The 16,091-nt window shown below is 37.1% G+C and overlaps 1 protein-coding gene across 2 annotated transcripts in view; it reads left to right on the forward strand.

Moving 5' to 3' along the window:
• The window catches only part of LOC124879244 (chloride channel protein 1-like), a 46,938-nt gene that overhangs the window by 18,891 nt on the left and 11,956 nt on the right, over nt 1-16,091 (forward strand). For both annotated transcript variants that reach the window (XM_047383670.1, XM_047383671.1), the window contains 10 exons: nt 928-1,029; nt 1,263-1,347; nt 3,645-3,800; nt 7,149-7,218; nt 8,381-8,491; nt 9,465-9,678; nt 10,190-10,323; nt 10,389-10,480; nt 13,863-13,955; nt 14,136-14,202. In XM_047383670.1, coding sequence (XP_047239626.1) covers nt 928-1,029; nt 1,263-1,347; nt 3,645-3,800; nt 7,149-7,218; nt 8,381-8,491; nt 9,465-9,678; nt 10,190-10,323; nt 10,389-10,480; nt 13,863-13,955; nt 14,136-14,202 — 1,124 coding nt within the window. The remainder of the gene's footprint in view (nt 1-927; nt 1,030-1,262; nt 1,348-3,644; nt 3,801-7,148; nt 7,219-8,380; nt 8,492-9,464; nt 9,679-10,189; nt 10,324-10,388; nt 10,481-13,862; nt 13,956-14,135; nt 14,203-16,091) is intronic.

Consider the following 16,091-nt stretch of genomic DNA (forward strand, 5'->3'; position numbering starts at 1 on the left):
GTTCGTCCTTCTTGGTGGTATGCTGACATTACCCTGGATACCGTGGCTCTTGATACATCACAAAGACTTGCTGTCGTGGTCACAGATGCGCCAGTAAGACGTGCACCAACAATTTGTCCTCTTTTGAACTCTGGTATGTCACCCATAATGTTGTGTGCATTTCAATATTTTGAGCAAAACTGTGCTCTTACCCAGCTAATTGAACCTTCACACTCTGCTCTTACTGGTGCAATGTGCAATCAATGAAGACTGGCTACCAGGCTGGTCCAATTTAGCCATGAAACCTCCCACACTAAAATGACAGGTGTTTCAGTTTCATTGTCCAACCCCTGTATTTCTAGATACATTACATATTAGCATACAGTATATAATGTGAGCTGTAGAGTGGTTGTGTAAAACACGGTGACACTCGATGGAAGCTACAAAAAGTCACCGTTTCCTAAACTTAATTAGTGTGTGTTTTACTTGTGGGGATTTTACTGTGCTGCTGTAATCAGAATCAGCTTAATTGCCAAGTTAAGTTGTGCACACAAACAAGGAATTTGACTCTGGTACACTTTGCTGTCAGTGAAGAAAATTTTTTTCAGTATAAATGAAAATAAAAATATCTTTAAAATGTCCATATATACACAAGTGACTTTACAAGAGAAGATAATGTGAGATCAGTCCAATTGTCCAATTGTTCTGGTACTCTGACTGTCAAGTGTTCATCAGAGAAACAGCCTGGGAGAAGAAACTGTCTCTGTGGTGGCTGGTTTTAGCAAACCTATTTAATTAATTTAATTTAAACCTTGATTAATAATCTTTCACCTGGTATTCCAGCTCTTTTAGGATGCAGGACTCTATTTTAACTAGGAGTTTATAAATCTTTAAGAGTGTACTACAAATCAGTGGATGCTGTAACTTCACATTCCTTTCTCTCTGCAGGATTGTCTGTGGATTTCTTGGGGCATTCTTTGTCTATCTCAACAGACAGGTGGTGCTGTTCATGAGACGACCAAATGCAATGACCCGCTTCCTTATCAAACAGTGAGTCTCTGTATTTTTGCAGTGTAAACCATTTATTTGCATATGCATTTGCATAGAAATAAAAAGTTAACTCTAGCTTACATATTGTAGTAGCAGCTCATAACATTTTGTGCTTTAATATTTCCCCACAGACAGATTTAAATCGTTTTCTCTGTCTTTAATAACAGCCTTTTTTCTTCTCTTCTCTTCTCTTCTCTTTTCTGTTCTGTTTTTTGTTTTGTTAACACTTCCAGCCGACTGATCTTTCCAGCTACAGTTACGCTGGTCATTGCCACCTTGACCTTTCCACCAGGGTTTGGACAGTTTATGGCTGGAGAGGTCAGAGTGCAAATTTTATCATCCTAGCCTGTCTTTAGAAAAAAAAAATTTAAATGTTTTGTTTTGTTCCAAGGTTGCAACAGCCAGCAGTTTATATAAATATAACAGTGAACCTGCTTTCTACCATTAGCTGCTCCTACATCATATGGTTTTTTCAGTTGCCAAGCTGAAGTTTAAACTGAGACCCTAATCCTCTTTAGATTTTATCACATTACAACCAAAATATCAGAACTATTCTGTGAAGGCCTCAGAGTTTTGTTAAAGATTATTAGGGAAAGAACAGCACCATGAAACCAAGGAACATAGCAGATGGGTCAGGAATAAGGATTTATCTAAACCTTGAAGCCTGGCAAGGAAAGCATTAATCAGAAAAGCAGATATGAAACACATGAGTTATTCTAGAGAAGTTCCTGAGATCCCCAGCTCAGGTAGAAGACTCTCTCAGCAGTTCAACTATTAGTTATGAAGTTTACAAATCTGGCTAGTATGCAAGACAGACAAGAAGAAACCCATTCCTGAAAGAAAGTCATTGGAAGTCCTGTTCACAGTTTGCTACAAGCAATGCAGGGTGCCACAGCACACATGTGGAAAAAGGTGCTCAGGTCAGGAGAGACCAAAAGTGAACTTTTTTCGCCTACATGCAAAATGCTGCTGCTGGGACAATTTTCTTCAGCAGGGACTGGGAAGCTTATCATAATTAAATGTATGTGTGGAGCTAAATAGATGTGAATCTAGGAAGAAAGCCTTTTTGAGACTGTAAAAGACATGAGACTTGGGCTGAAGTTCACCTCCCAGTAAAATAATGATCCTAAAAAACAACCAGTCATAATGAAATCGTTTAGATTGTCGCTTACAGAGAAACACCATCCGATCTGAGTCAGTTTGAACTATTTTACAAATATAAATGTACAAATATTTTAGTCGGTGGAGGCTCAAAGCCGAAAGAGACGTATTCTTTTAAAATTTTCAACTGTAATTGTTGTGAAACGTGTTTTTACAAAGAGCTGACTCAAAAGGACTGAAAATAAATGCCACTGCACTTTTTCAGATTTATATTCTAAAAACCACAATTTCAAACATTGTAAAGCCAAATGTAATAACAGCTCTCTGAGCCAGAGTTTAAGTCTCATCATGTGGTTCACAGATGTTCAGAATAGAGCACTTAGTGAGAACCAGGTGTGAGTGCATCCATCTCTATGTTTATGTCACTCAGTAACAACACACACCTTTTTTACCAAACAGTGTAATAACTAGCAAACTGATCCCTGAATTTAAGTCATATCCTATACAAAGTCTTTTTGGAGAATGGATAATCTACCCTTTCACTTGTCTAATAATGTCTTTGTTGTTTTAGTAAATGAAATCCCTATGGTCCAACTTGTATAGTGTAAAATTACAGAAGAGGCAACACCACATGAGCAGACTAAAGGCTAGAAAATCTTTAAACTAGAATTGAACCAAAAACTTCAAAACAGGAAATTAAACACTCTTGTATTCAATGTTTCCCGCTTACCCTCAAGATTCCCACTTACATCCTAAATAGTGAGCCTCAGTTTAACCCCAACACAAGTAGGAAGTGCAAAAGTAGGAAAATCAAAATGACACCGGTTTTGCTTTTTTCTCCCGCAAAAGCATTATGCAGATGCAGGCACTACGGTTTTGTGCCTCTGAGCAAATTCAGAGACATCTATGCAAATGTGGAGCCAAATGGTTGAAGTGAATTAGTCATTCATGAGTCATCCAAGGGGAATGACTCATTTGGACATGGTCACCCATACCCGTCTGCTTCCTGCTTACTGAATGACTTCCTGCCTGTTTATTATATTATCTTCTTATCACTTTTATCTAAAATCTTTTTTGTTTTTTTCTCTCATCCTCCTTTTGTTAAACTTCATTTTTGTAAACCTGTTTTCCTTTTTCTTTTTCCTATTAAGTCCAACAATATTTTCATCTTAATATCTTCTTGTGTCTCTTTCCTCTGCTTTCAGACTCTTAATGTTCCTCCTGTACCTTTCTCACACTTTAATCTTTTACATCTACATGGCTTCATTTCTTTTTGCACCATCTTACATTCACTTTTACCGTCTCCTTTATTGTTACGCGTTTGTAACATTTTCTTCTGATCTCCCATCCATTGCTTCCTGTTTGCCCCCATTTGTTTTAGACTTCTAACCATTTGTACTCCACGTTTCCCACTGACTGACGTCTCTCTGTGCTCTGCCCCCTTCCATCCCTTTTCCATCCTTCTACTTTGTCTTTCTTCTCCTCTCTTTCTCAACCTCCTCCTACATCTCCAGCTAATGCCAAGGGAGTGCATCAACTCTTTGTTCGATAACTTTACGTGGACGAAGATTTCAGGATCTCCCTCTCCGGCAGGTCTGGGCCGCTCTGCTGTCTGGCTGCACCCTGACGTCAGTGTCTTTATCATCCTGCTGCTCTTCTTTATCATGAAGGTGTGTACTTGCTAGAAAACTGTGTGCGTGTGTGTTTGGGTATGATATTTGCTGTGTTAGATATTTAGGTGTGCGTGTTTTGCAGTTTCTTTTTTGGGTGTGAACGTTTGTGTGTGGGACCGGTGCCACCGGACGTCAGCATTTTCGTCATCATGCTCCTAATAAGGGACGGTTGTTGTTGAACACTTGTGTTGTGTGTTTGTGATTGGTACATCTGTGCCTGTGTGTGTGCTTGTGTGTGCTGTCTTTTACATTTTCTTCTTGTCCAAGGTCAACAATGCTGGCAAATTTCCAGCACCTTTAGCTGTTTTCTGAGTTCTTCTTAGAAGTGGGTGCGTGTACACACACGCACAAACACACACACACACACAACCTGAAAGAGGCGCTAAGTAAACAGTGAATTAGCAAAATCTTTATTCAACTCTGAATACATTCTTGTCAAATGTAGACCGCATTTTACTAAAAACATGTTGTCAAAGATTGGGTCAATGGGGTATAAGGATCCAGAAAAGACACTCAGACAATATTCTCCCAAGCAACACTGTCTGTCAGTCTGGGGGATCCTAAGGCATTCCTGGCTCAGAAAGAATATATATTCCCTGAGGTACATTCTAGGTCTTCTCATAATGCACCTCAGGAAACCAACCCAACCTGGACAGTGTACTCAATCTTTTTGTTGTGGTTGAGAGCCTTGGCCTCAGACTCGAGTCATAACCTGGCATATTATTATTATTTATTCTTCTTTTTGATCCACTATATGTATGGCACAGTATGCTATTGAAAAGTACCCACCGTGCACTTAGAGCTTGTAGAGATGTGAACACTCAGATTCAGATTCTTTCAGCAACATTAAACTGAGAATTGTTTTTTGTTTTTTTCTTATGGTTTATGATACAAAACTCTGAAAAGAAATCCCTGGGTGTCTCCAGCTTTGGCTACCTTTGAGGAGTTTCCCAGCCCACTGTTAGACTTAATATTTCTGCTCTGAGCCTTCTTTATTTTAACATGTCTGAAAGAGGTCTGGGTAGCATCTCCACCAAATACTCAAACTACCTTAACTCTCTCCTTTCATTGCAAGGAAGTGCCATATATTGACCCCACCATGTTGCTAAGCTATTTACCGGATATCACAAGTACATAAACCTTTTTCAAGGTTCTTATTTTAGCTGCTTGTGCTTGCCTTTGTGAATCATCCCCTAATCATGAGAAGCTTTGAATGTTCCAAGGTCCCCAAAAGCTATGTTTTCTGGAAAGTTTGCACCTCGTAGGGTTTCTTAAGAAAGATTTTTGTTCTTGGTTAGGAACCAATGTTTAATAAACCTTTCCATAAGGACAACTTACATGAATTAGAGATGCAGACACATTATCTTGGAGTAAGGCATGGGAGAGAGGTTCATCATCAAATGCCTGGTGGTCAAACCTTTACCCATAGGATTTGGTCAAGTACTCTCAACATTTAGCTAGATGGGCCAACTTTCCTGTTTACTCACCAACTGCAGAGGGCACTCTAAAGGATGGGTGCATTGTGCATTGATTTGCATAAGGCAAAGACCTCAGTGGTGTAATTTCTAGTTCCTGAATTAGCAATAGGTGTCATTGATGAGTGGCTCTTTGAGTGGACCCCAGAATGCAAACAGGCAGGAAACAGTGTGGTGAGTAGAAATTGTTTAATAAAAGAAAACTTACATTTAGGCGAAAACAACACATGGACAAGCTTGGTATGACAACAGTATGTATCCGCAATGAGTAGAGCATGGCACAGGTGAAAGACGTGAGACTGATAACAAAACACTGGACTGGAACTAAACAGAAATCCATGGACACAATCTAACCAAAGGAAAATGCTGGCGGTGGGGTCAACACATTTAGGAAAGCTGCAATGATGTTCTTACATTGTGTCACCTAAAACGTACATAGCATTAGTTTCTAAAGAAAGGTTTGTTAGATCAGCAGTATAATCTGTACAGTATGTACATTTGAAAACGCCTTTCTTGGTACCCTGCTTTAATACTTATCAAATAAGGACATACCTGGTTTAAACTTCCACAGTATCTTTTTCCATTGGTGTTCCTTAATTTCCTTTATTTTAAACACACTTGATCTGCAGTACTAATTTCATAGTATGCTGCAAGTACCATCTGTCTAAGGATTTGTGACGCTGATGAAAGAGAGTGTCCTGATTGACATGTCTTTGTGTGTGTGTAAAACTGCTTCTGTGAGTTGTGTGTGTTTCTGCCTGATTGATTTTAGCTGTTGGGATTCAAAGAGATAAGAAAAAAACTGAACATATTCTTCTCTGTCATCAGCATAAGAGCCACCATGTGAGAGACATGCTAATGAGTATTTATCTTTTTCCATAGTAATTAAGTTTTCAAACAATGATGACAGAATGGTATTCTGGACTGGTGAAAGGGTAATATTATGTTTCCCAAAAATATTTTCAAGTGAGAGTGGCTGAGCACAGCAGGTGTTTTTGGAGAGGTTCTAGAAGCTTTTAGCCAAATGCCAAAAAAATCCACAGGTAGTCTGACAGTAATTGGAATCTTTGATGCGGTCTGGAACAAAGCATATTGTTAGAAAAGCAAATTTGAAATTACATTCAAATTAAGAAAGTATTGTTTTAAAACAGTGAAACTGACATTTAAAGGCAAAGCTTAGCATAAATCCACTGTCAGAGGAGTTTGCTCGTACTTTACTCTTCTTTTCACCCATTCATTCGTAAGCAGCTCACATTCAGCTGGCACAGCTGTAGCACCAGCATCTGTAACTTCTCTGGGGCAGATGCTCACTAAGTGCCTTGCTTAAGCATACCCAGGGTGATTGAATCTCCTCCTCCACCACATGTACAAAAGCACCACTGCACAACCTCCACCACTGAAACTCTTTAGGCTCTGGCTGAATAGACGGATATTTTCGTTTCGACTCAAATGTGAAAGGAATTTAAAAGAAGCTTAAAACTGTACTGGTACTATATACCCTTGTTGCTATGCAACGCGACAGCTAGGTTGCAGTGTCATTATAATTAGGATGGTAACTCAAAGAAAGTAAAATAGCAGTTGTAAAAAAAAAAAAAAAAAACTGTTTTGTCTTAATCCTCATGATGTTAAGAGAGGGTTGTGTCATCACTTTTCTTTGTTTCCTTGAGATTCTGAAATTGACTATTCAGCTTGCCAAGCCATCTGAATGGATCCTGACTCTTATTATACAAAACAAATGTTAGAGACTTCAATATGATTGCTACAGTAACACTTTCAGCTCTGCTGTAAAAATAAGATAAAAATGTTCCGGCTGATTATCAGCTCTGAGTTCTCTTGACTGAAGAGCATTGCATCTCTGTCTCGCGTGCAGTTCTGGATGTCTGCTGTGGCCACAACCATGCCCATTCCATCTGGAGCCTTCATGCCTGTCTTCATACTTGGTGAGCAAACACAACATGTGGATATTATTAATTGGAGTGGATATTTTTCAATTCTCAAAAATATCAACTGTCAATCCATTTTTTATATCCATTTAACTCTGTTTATCTCCAGCAGTCAATAGAAGAGAGGCTGGGTGAACCCTGGTCAGGTTGCCAGTCCATGAAAGGGTAACACAGACGCATAAAGACAAATAATACAAAGACAAATAAGCATTCATAGAGATACACTTGTTGACAATTAAGGATGTCATCATTAAACAAAGAAAACCATAGGTTTGTAACATTTTATTGCTGCTATCAGCAGTGGACTGTAAAAGGAGGAGCCATTACAGGCTTGTTTCCATATAATTGGAACCTGCTGCCAATGTCACACATTATGTAATAAGTATTGTAATAGCAGATGTGTTAAATGTTATTATTTGTTACCATATTCTGATAATTTATATTTTATAAGTTCAATGGGATATGGATTTCTGAAGGAGAATTGAAGGTTAGTTCAATAAAACAGGTTCTACATTCCTCTTTGTTCTTTTATACATCCTTTAAGCTAGCACAGTTCCTTTTTAAGGCATAGACGTCCTATTTGACCCCTTAACATTTAAATTGGATACGAATTTCAGATGGATCAAAACCTGTTTTTAAAGATTGCTTGTGGGCTGCAATACATTATTGGGTCAGAGGGCCTCAAGTGAAGAACTTTGAAGTGGAAATTTCTAAGTGCTGCCTCTACATTAAACTTACTACACTTTCTCGCTGTATTACTGGAGCCTGATGTGGCTCCATGACCTAGTTTAAGAAACTTTATCTGTCCTGTCTTATGCTTCCTTTGCCAACTGTGTTTTGAAGATGTCCAGTTTTCATCTAATTGGCCTTAAGTGTAAGCCTGTGAAGGGGAAGGTTGAATGTGTCTGTGTTGGCCCTGTAATGGACTGGTACCCTCTCTTGGGTGTAACCTGGCTATCACTCAATGACCACTGGAGATAAGCACTTCATAGCACCCATTCAACACCCTAACAGCCCCAGTTAGGTCACATCAAACAGAATTCAGTGCATATCGAAAATGAATGGATTATTCACATACATACTTTGGCAACAAAGTTTTCCTTCTGGAGTGTCCACTGCTGAATCTGTATTCACATTCACTATTTGCTCCCTCTTGTAGGAGCTGCATTTGGCAGGCTGGTTGGAGAGGTCATGGCAACCCTGTTTCCTAATGGGATTGTGTTTGATGGCATTCTGTACCGTATCATTCCTGGGGGCTATGCAGTAATTGGTTAGTCTGTAGTTTGTTGTCTCATCTATTCTTGCTCTGTTTTGTGTTATTGCATTTTACCAGTATCATCAGCAGTTATTAATTTTGCAGGATTAAAACCCAGATTCAAGAAGCTGTCAAACTGTCAATTTCTGATCTTCTCATGCAGTATCTCTTAATACTTGTTTCACTTCATCCTGCCAACTTCTTGCATCCAATGATTTAAAAAAAAAAGTGTCAAGTGTTTTTTTCTTTGTCAACGTCTCTTCCACCTCCTATAAACCTCTCTGGTCCTTCAGTGTAGTGGAACCATAGTTTGGTTTGGATATGAATAATTTATATAATAATATAAATAAGTGCCAAAGACAAATATTAACAAAGTTAGTCAATTTAATCTAAATTAAAAGGTCGGGGAACCACCTGATTATCAGGAATTAATAGTCAAACAGCTCTTAGTCTCTGTCAGTTATTGTTTTATGGATATCTGCCTGATGATGTGTGGTATTATAGAACAATAGATCAAGGTGTGAATTCACACACTGGTGTCCTCAAATTGCAAGGACTACACAAATGTACAGAATAAACACAAACAACTTTTTTCTAAAATACAAGAATTATAGGGGTACAGTCACTGAATACACAGACAGCAGACCGTAGTTTAATTTTGATTCAAAGTTTCTTCAAAGAGGCAGTCTTTTACTTGGCCAGCAGGATCAAGGGGGTCACATGCATGTCCTCCCCAATGCAGCCTGAGGAGAGCTACGGGCAAAAAGAAAGTAATACTGGTGCGTGCAGAGTTTTCTAGCTCTATGAAGTAATGGGGACTCTACCCTACCTTAATTTTATTCTTTCTCTCTGTCCTGACTTGTTTTAGTCCCCTCCTTTACTTTCCATTATAATCCCAGTCTACCTTTTCTGTATTTTATCTTCTTCCCATTATCCCTCTGCCCTGGATCCCATACTTCCTTCATTTCTCTATCCATGTCTCTGACAGGAGCAGCAGCATTAACTGGAGCTGTGACTCATACTGTGTCTACAGCCGTTATATGTTTTGAGCTGACGGGCCAGATCTCCCACATCCTCCCCATGATGGTGGCTGTAATCCTGGCCAACATGGTGGCCCAGGGCCTGCAACCCTCTCTGTATGACTCTATCATCCAGGTCAAGAAGCTACCATACCTGCCGGAGCTTGGCTTTGGACACATGAGGTTTGTGTTAATTGCATATGCAAGAAATTTATCTAAAACCTATGTCATGGTTTTAGATGGTTAGATCCTAGATTATGGAGTATTACAACAATGTTTACCATATGTATGCTGATGGCACTCAGTTTTAAATCTCTGTGTGACAACGTGACGATGGTCACTGAGTAATTTCTGTTTATCAGATACCTCAGAGTTCCCAAAACCAAATCTGAATAATGGAAGCCAGTATTTAGTTTATATGTTCCACAGATCTGGAATTAACTTCCTGTAAACATTAGATGTCCAGAAACTGTTGGCTAAAAACATTATTACTTACTGTAGCTTCTTCATAAAGATTATTTTCATCATGTACTTGTAATTGATTATTTTAAAATATCCTGTTTGATATTATATTATATTATATTATATTATATTTATATTATATTATATTATATTATATTATATTATATTATATTATATTATATTATATTATATTATTTTTGGACCTGGAATTAGTTTTTCTTTAACCCTGCAGCCAATACAACATCTTTGTAGAGGACATTATGGTGAGAAAGGTGAAGTTCATATCCTCCCAATCTACATACAGAGAAGTCAAACACCTGCTGGATTCCTCCTCACTCAAAACTATCCCTTTAGTTGACTCAAAAGGTATGTTTATCATGTATTTATGTATGACAGTATGCAGTCCAATAAATATTTTTTCCTCTGTTTAGATTCTATGATCTTATTGGGCAGCATTGACCGTGTAGAGCTTCTAGCTCTCTGTGATTGGTGGTTGTCACCAGAAAGGAGACTTCTGATGGAGGTGAGGGCAATTAGCTGTAACTGAGTCATTCATTTTGGTTGCTTAGTATGTCTTTCATTGCCGCTTTAACAATGTAAATTTTCCTGTTCACAACTCTTTGCCTTTGTATAACAGTCAACAGAATCACACAAAGTCCCAATATGCTTTTCATGTACACACTCTGATGCTTTAGGAAGCCCATCATTATTTGTGTGCAATCTGAAGTGCCCTTCAGATGACATTTAATTGGATGGGAAATGTTTGCTCCATAAAACAGATACATAATAGGTTGCTTAAAAATGTGCCGAAGCATAATTGCAAATGCAGTAATTGGCCTAATGATTGGTCTAAATTTCAGAAGAGGTTATGTTTAATTTAAATCATGACTGTCAGTAACTGACTGTTTCATGTACATAAAAGAGGCTGTTTTTGCTTCTCTGTCCACTGAGTGACCCAAAAAAGCAATAAAAACACAGTTTGTAGGTCATATTTGATCAGTTATTGTATGTAAGATTATTGTGTGTGACAACCAGGTCAGAAACAAAAGAATAATCATAATAGCTGAATTTGTTAACAGAGTTCAGTTCAAGCAAAGTTCATCTCAGAAAACCTAAATGCTAAATATAACCAAATATAGCATTCTCTCACTTGATGAAAAAGAGTACATGTGATTCTGATAAAGTTAGTAAATCTTGGAAAATTTTATTTAATTCAGAAATTTTGAGTGGTGCTCAGGTATAACAATTCATTACATACACAGAGATATAGAAGTATTTATATATGTAAGGTTGATAAAGATGGTTGCTCCCAGTAAAACCAAATATTTAGTTTCTCATAAAAATTTATATTTCTTAAGACCATTAAAAACTGATTTTAATACATAATTATTGTGACATTGGAAGTATGTCCACGTACCGTAAAGTAGTTATACCTTATACTTACAGTTAAGCCTAAAAGTGTTCATACACCTAGCCGATTTAGATTTTAATTATTTTCATTCAACCTAGATGTTTGTTTCTTATAGGAATTGGGCTGGCATCTTTCAAAAGATAATAATATTTTGTAGAAATATAATTTGCTTTAATCATATTTTAAAATGGCATTTCAAAAAATATTTATAACCTTCTTAATAATCGATGGAATAATATTTGTTGGCATTATAGCAATCAAACAACTATTTTAATTGCTGACGAGCTTTTTGCATGTTTTCATTTTATCTTTGGCGATGAGATCAAAGTGTTTAGGGTTGGAAGGCATCCTTGCCATAACCCTAATCTTTAGCTCCCTCCACAAATTCCCTGTCAGGTTTAAGTTGAGACCCTTCCCTGGCCACTCAAAATCTTGATATTATTTCCAGTCAGAAATAAAATATCTGGTACACTTAAAATATTCCATTTAATATTATACAACAGTTTTTTTTTATAATCTTACTGATGATGGGGAGCTTTGAGATGGACCTGTTATTTTGCAATAAATTGTCCAGATTATTATTTTTTACCAGTGGTTTGATAATTGCTATTTTTAAGGATTGGGGGGAAACATGATTGAGTTTATTATATTGAATCAGATAATAAAACAGGCAAAACCTTCTTAAAGAATTGTTTTCTATACTGTTGTAGTAGATTTGGTAGAATTGAGTCATTTTGTCAAAATTTGTTTTGGCTGGACACAGCATTGGCGCTGGACTTGATAATGATATGCAGACTACTCCTCTAATCTTTTGAAATTTCTCAGTGAATAGGTTAGCAAATTGATTGCAGGCCCTGGCAGAGTGAAGTTCAGATGCTACAGACGCAGGAGGGTTTGTTAACCTGTTGACCGTAGCAAATAATGCACTAGGATTATTACTGTTTTTGTTGATGATTGCAGAAATGATAGATCCCCTTGCATTTTTCAGTTGAAAGCTATATCCGTGAACTCTCTCTTTATAGATATCACAGTGAACCTTGAATCCAGTCTTTCACCACCTCCGTTTGGCTTTTTGGCACTCCCTATCTTTACTTCTTGCTGGTGGAACATCTCTCCACGGAGATTTCTTTTTACCAGAGACAACCTACACTATAATGGAATTAATAACGTCTGAAAATTTAGAATGGAAGTTATCTACCAGCTCATTTACTGAGTTACACGACAAAGTGGAAATGGTAAAGTAAACTTGGTTAAAAAGTTTCAGTTGATCTGTCCTTAAAAAGTGTTGTCTCATAAAATCTCTTTGGTTAATTGAGTCGTTGGAAATGATTCTTTCGAAGACAACAGAAAAGTGATCTAATAGGGCAACATCAGTTACAAAGACCTGTCAGAGTGTGGTTTTCGGAGTGGAACTGAAATGCAGACAGGCAGGAGCAGCTCCGTGAGTACAAAAATAAAGAAAACTTACATCCAGGCAAAAATGTGGACAGGCTTGCCATGACAAACAGGCGAAGACATGAACAAGTTTGGCAAACAGTCATGGACAGACTTGACGTGGCAGACAGGCTTGGCATGACAACAGTATAAACCAGCAAGGAACAAACAACACCGAAGAGTATATATAGAGCATGGCATAGGCGAAAGCATTGAGACTGATTACATGGAGCAGATGGACTGAATGGAGCTGATTTATAAGCTGACTGTGGCAGGGAGTGGTAACAGAGATGCAAGAAAACAATCTTGCAAAGCATTTTTTTTTACAAATGTAACAGAAGATTAAATATACAATAAACAGAACAAGTAAGAAACTAAACATAAAGGAATGAACTAAAGCACCACCTGGAAAATTATCAGAGACGAGACTCTAACCACCTTTAAATCATAACAAGACCTTGGAAATGCTCAGACCAAAAGTGCAAAATATGTCTTCTTTTGTGCATTGGCTGTGTAACATGTTCAGTCAAGCTAAACTCTTTAAGTGTATCACATAATTATTTTGCCCCTTTGTCTTGAGGGTTGTCAACATGGATGTTAAAGTCTCCCACAATCTTTAAACAGTCATAATGAACACATATCACAGATAGGTCATTGAAATCATTGAAAAAGTTTGTTTTGGATTATGGAGGCATGTAAACATTCATAAACATAGCTCAAGCAGGGCCCTTTGCCTGGGCAGCAAGATATTCAAATGAGTCAAATTTGCCCAGAGATACCTTTTTACACTTCATTGATAGTGAATCATGAAACAAAGTGGCGACCCCTTTACTCTGCTATGCTCCTTGGTCTCACTTAGAAAATTGTAATTGGGAGGTGTTGACTATATCAGTGTAGGTGTCTCACTATTTTCATCTAACCATGTTTCTGTAAAAAAAAAATAACATCAAGATTATGGTCAGTAGACTCTGGATCATGTCAGATGTAAAAACGTCATTGTTTATTTCATTTCACGACAATATTCATTTGATTTAAAATGTCTCCCTGGATGTGAGCTCAGGGTCCAAGTCTACAGGAGCAGAACCAGTGTCCAAAAAGCAGCTGGGAGTCATTTGCCTTTGTAGATGAGGAAGAAGATGAAGAAAGGGACAAGGTGACCCAATGATTTCCTTTACTTTTTTATCGCTGTTTACATCTGATTATTAAAAAAACTTTCATTTTTCAAACCTAAATATTTGCTTGAATTTTATTTTGTCATTTTAACTTTACAATTTAGACCAAACAATTAAAAAAAGTAGAATGTAATTGTTGCATGTAATTGTTGCCTGCTCAGGAGGAGAGAAACGGTCCCCTACCTCCTCCAAAAGTTCAGGAAACTTCCTCGAACCATGCTGCCACTGGTGAGGTGAAAGGACAACATACTTTTGTATCATTTAATGACTTCTGAAAAACATAGGATTTCATGTCTGTTGTAAGAAAACTGTATTTATGCCATAATTGCCATGCAAATGTTTTGAAAAAGGAAGCAGTTTGCAATTTGTTAACCTGGAACTCATAGATAAAGTTCCTGTTGAAGTTAACTACTACATTAATAACCCATTTTCGGAGGAAAAAAGTCACTGTGCAGATGACCATATTTATTTCATTCCACCACACTTTGTGTGTTTATGTAAAATAGATGTGCAGGTGCAGAAAAATAGGCCTCTGAGAGCCTTTCAGAGGAATATTGATACCTTTATGCAAGTTCACTCACTACATTGATGTAAATGAATGTGTCCTTGCTATGACTTACTTGACCCTGAAAAAGAAACATCTGAGGGAAAATTCAAGTATGATTAAGTATTTTGATGCTTTATCATTCAAAACATGTTAGATCCGTGCTTCGAGGACACGTAAAAATGATGTTCTTGAAAAATTAAAAAAAAGTAAAGTGCAGGGAAAAAATTAGCCCCATTAGTGGTCCTCTTAATGTACACAGATAAAACATTTTTTACATGTCTACACATGAAGCTACTTCATTTGCTTTTATTTATACTGTAGAATTTTTTTCCATTAGACTCACAGTTTTCAAAATATATTTTTTTCTAATGTTAGTGCATCTGTTTTAGAGTTTTAGCCTATTTAGTACTGAATCAAATGGTTATTGAGCAAACAACTATTTGCATATTAGAGGAAACTTGATTGACTTTTTGTGTGCGTTTTGGGGATTACAAAGAATTTCTGATATGTTTGTTCAGCTGGTTGAGCTTTAAGAGATTAAAAGAATAATGATTTAATTCATTTTCATCTTGAAGTTTTACTTTCCAGTTAGGAACTGTAGTCTGATAAAGGTTAACAACCTCATTTGTACATTTTTAATCAGGCGCACATTTTTTTAACTGACATTCAGAAATGTGCAGTAAATTAAGTATGCAGATGAAGGATAATGCAAGTAGTGCTTTAATAAAAACCTAAGGGTCAAATAAAAAGATCTTTATGTCTAACCTGGTAACCATCTGTAAGGAAGACTTTTTCATTATTTTTATATTTGTTCCCTCTGACTTTTGTTTTCCTTCATTTTGTTCTTGGAAGAGGTGGACTGATATAAAAGTAAACTATTTAGCTCGAATCCAGCTAAACAAGTAATCTACACTGGCAAAAGTATTCATACCACTTGAACTTTTTACCTTTAAAACCACAAAGTTTCATGTGTTTTAGTGTGGTTTATAAACAGCTCAAAGTCATGCATAATTATGAAGTGGAAGACTAATGATAAATTTTTTGCAAAGTCTAAAAATTCACAAATAAAAATTGAAAAAGTTTATTTGTACCCTCTACTTTGAAATTCCTTGATAGCATCCAGTGCATTAAATCACCAAAGTTGCCTAATTAGTCAGTATTTTTTAATTAATTTCAAAGCCAGCTGTACAAAGTCCAGATAAAGGTTTATTAGAAACCATGTGGGGACAGATGTGGGGACAGAACAACAGATGTGGGGAAAATGTGATCTGGTGAGATGAGACCAAAAGTGCCCTTTGATCTAAATGTAAAACACCATGCATGGTGTAAAACTAACATTGTACATTGCCATGAGCACACCTGATTAGTTAGCAGGTATGTTTTAGAATGGATCAATTAAAATCCAGACCAAGATCTGGCTGAGAATTGGTGGCAACAATCATAAATTGCTGTTCAGAGGTTCTCCACACAATCTGAATGAGTATCAGCTATTTTGTAAAGAAGAATACTCATAAAAATCACTCTCCCGAAAAGACTTGCAGCAGTATTGTAACTTTGCAAAAGATGTCTC

Source organism: Girardinichthys multiradiatus, chromosome 13, assembly GCF_021462225.1.
Source record: "Girardinichthys multiradiatus isolate DD_20200921_A chromosome 13, DD_fGirMul_XY1, whole genome shotgun sequence".
Taxonomy (NCBI): domain Eukaryota; kingdom Metazoa; phylum Chordata; class Actinopteri; order Cyprinodontiformes; family Goodeidae; genus Girardinichthys; species Girardinichthys multiradiatus.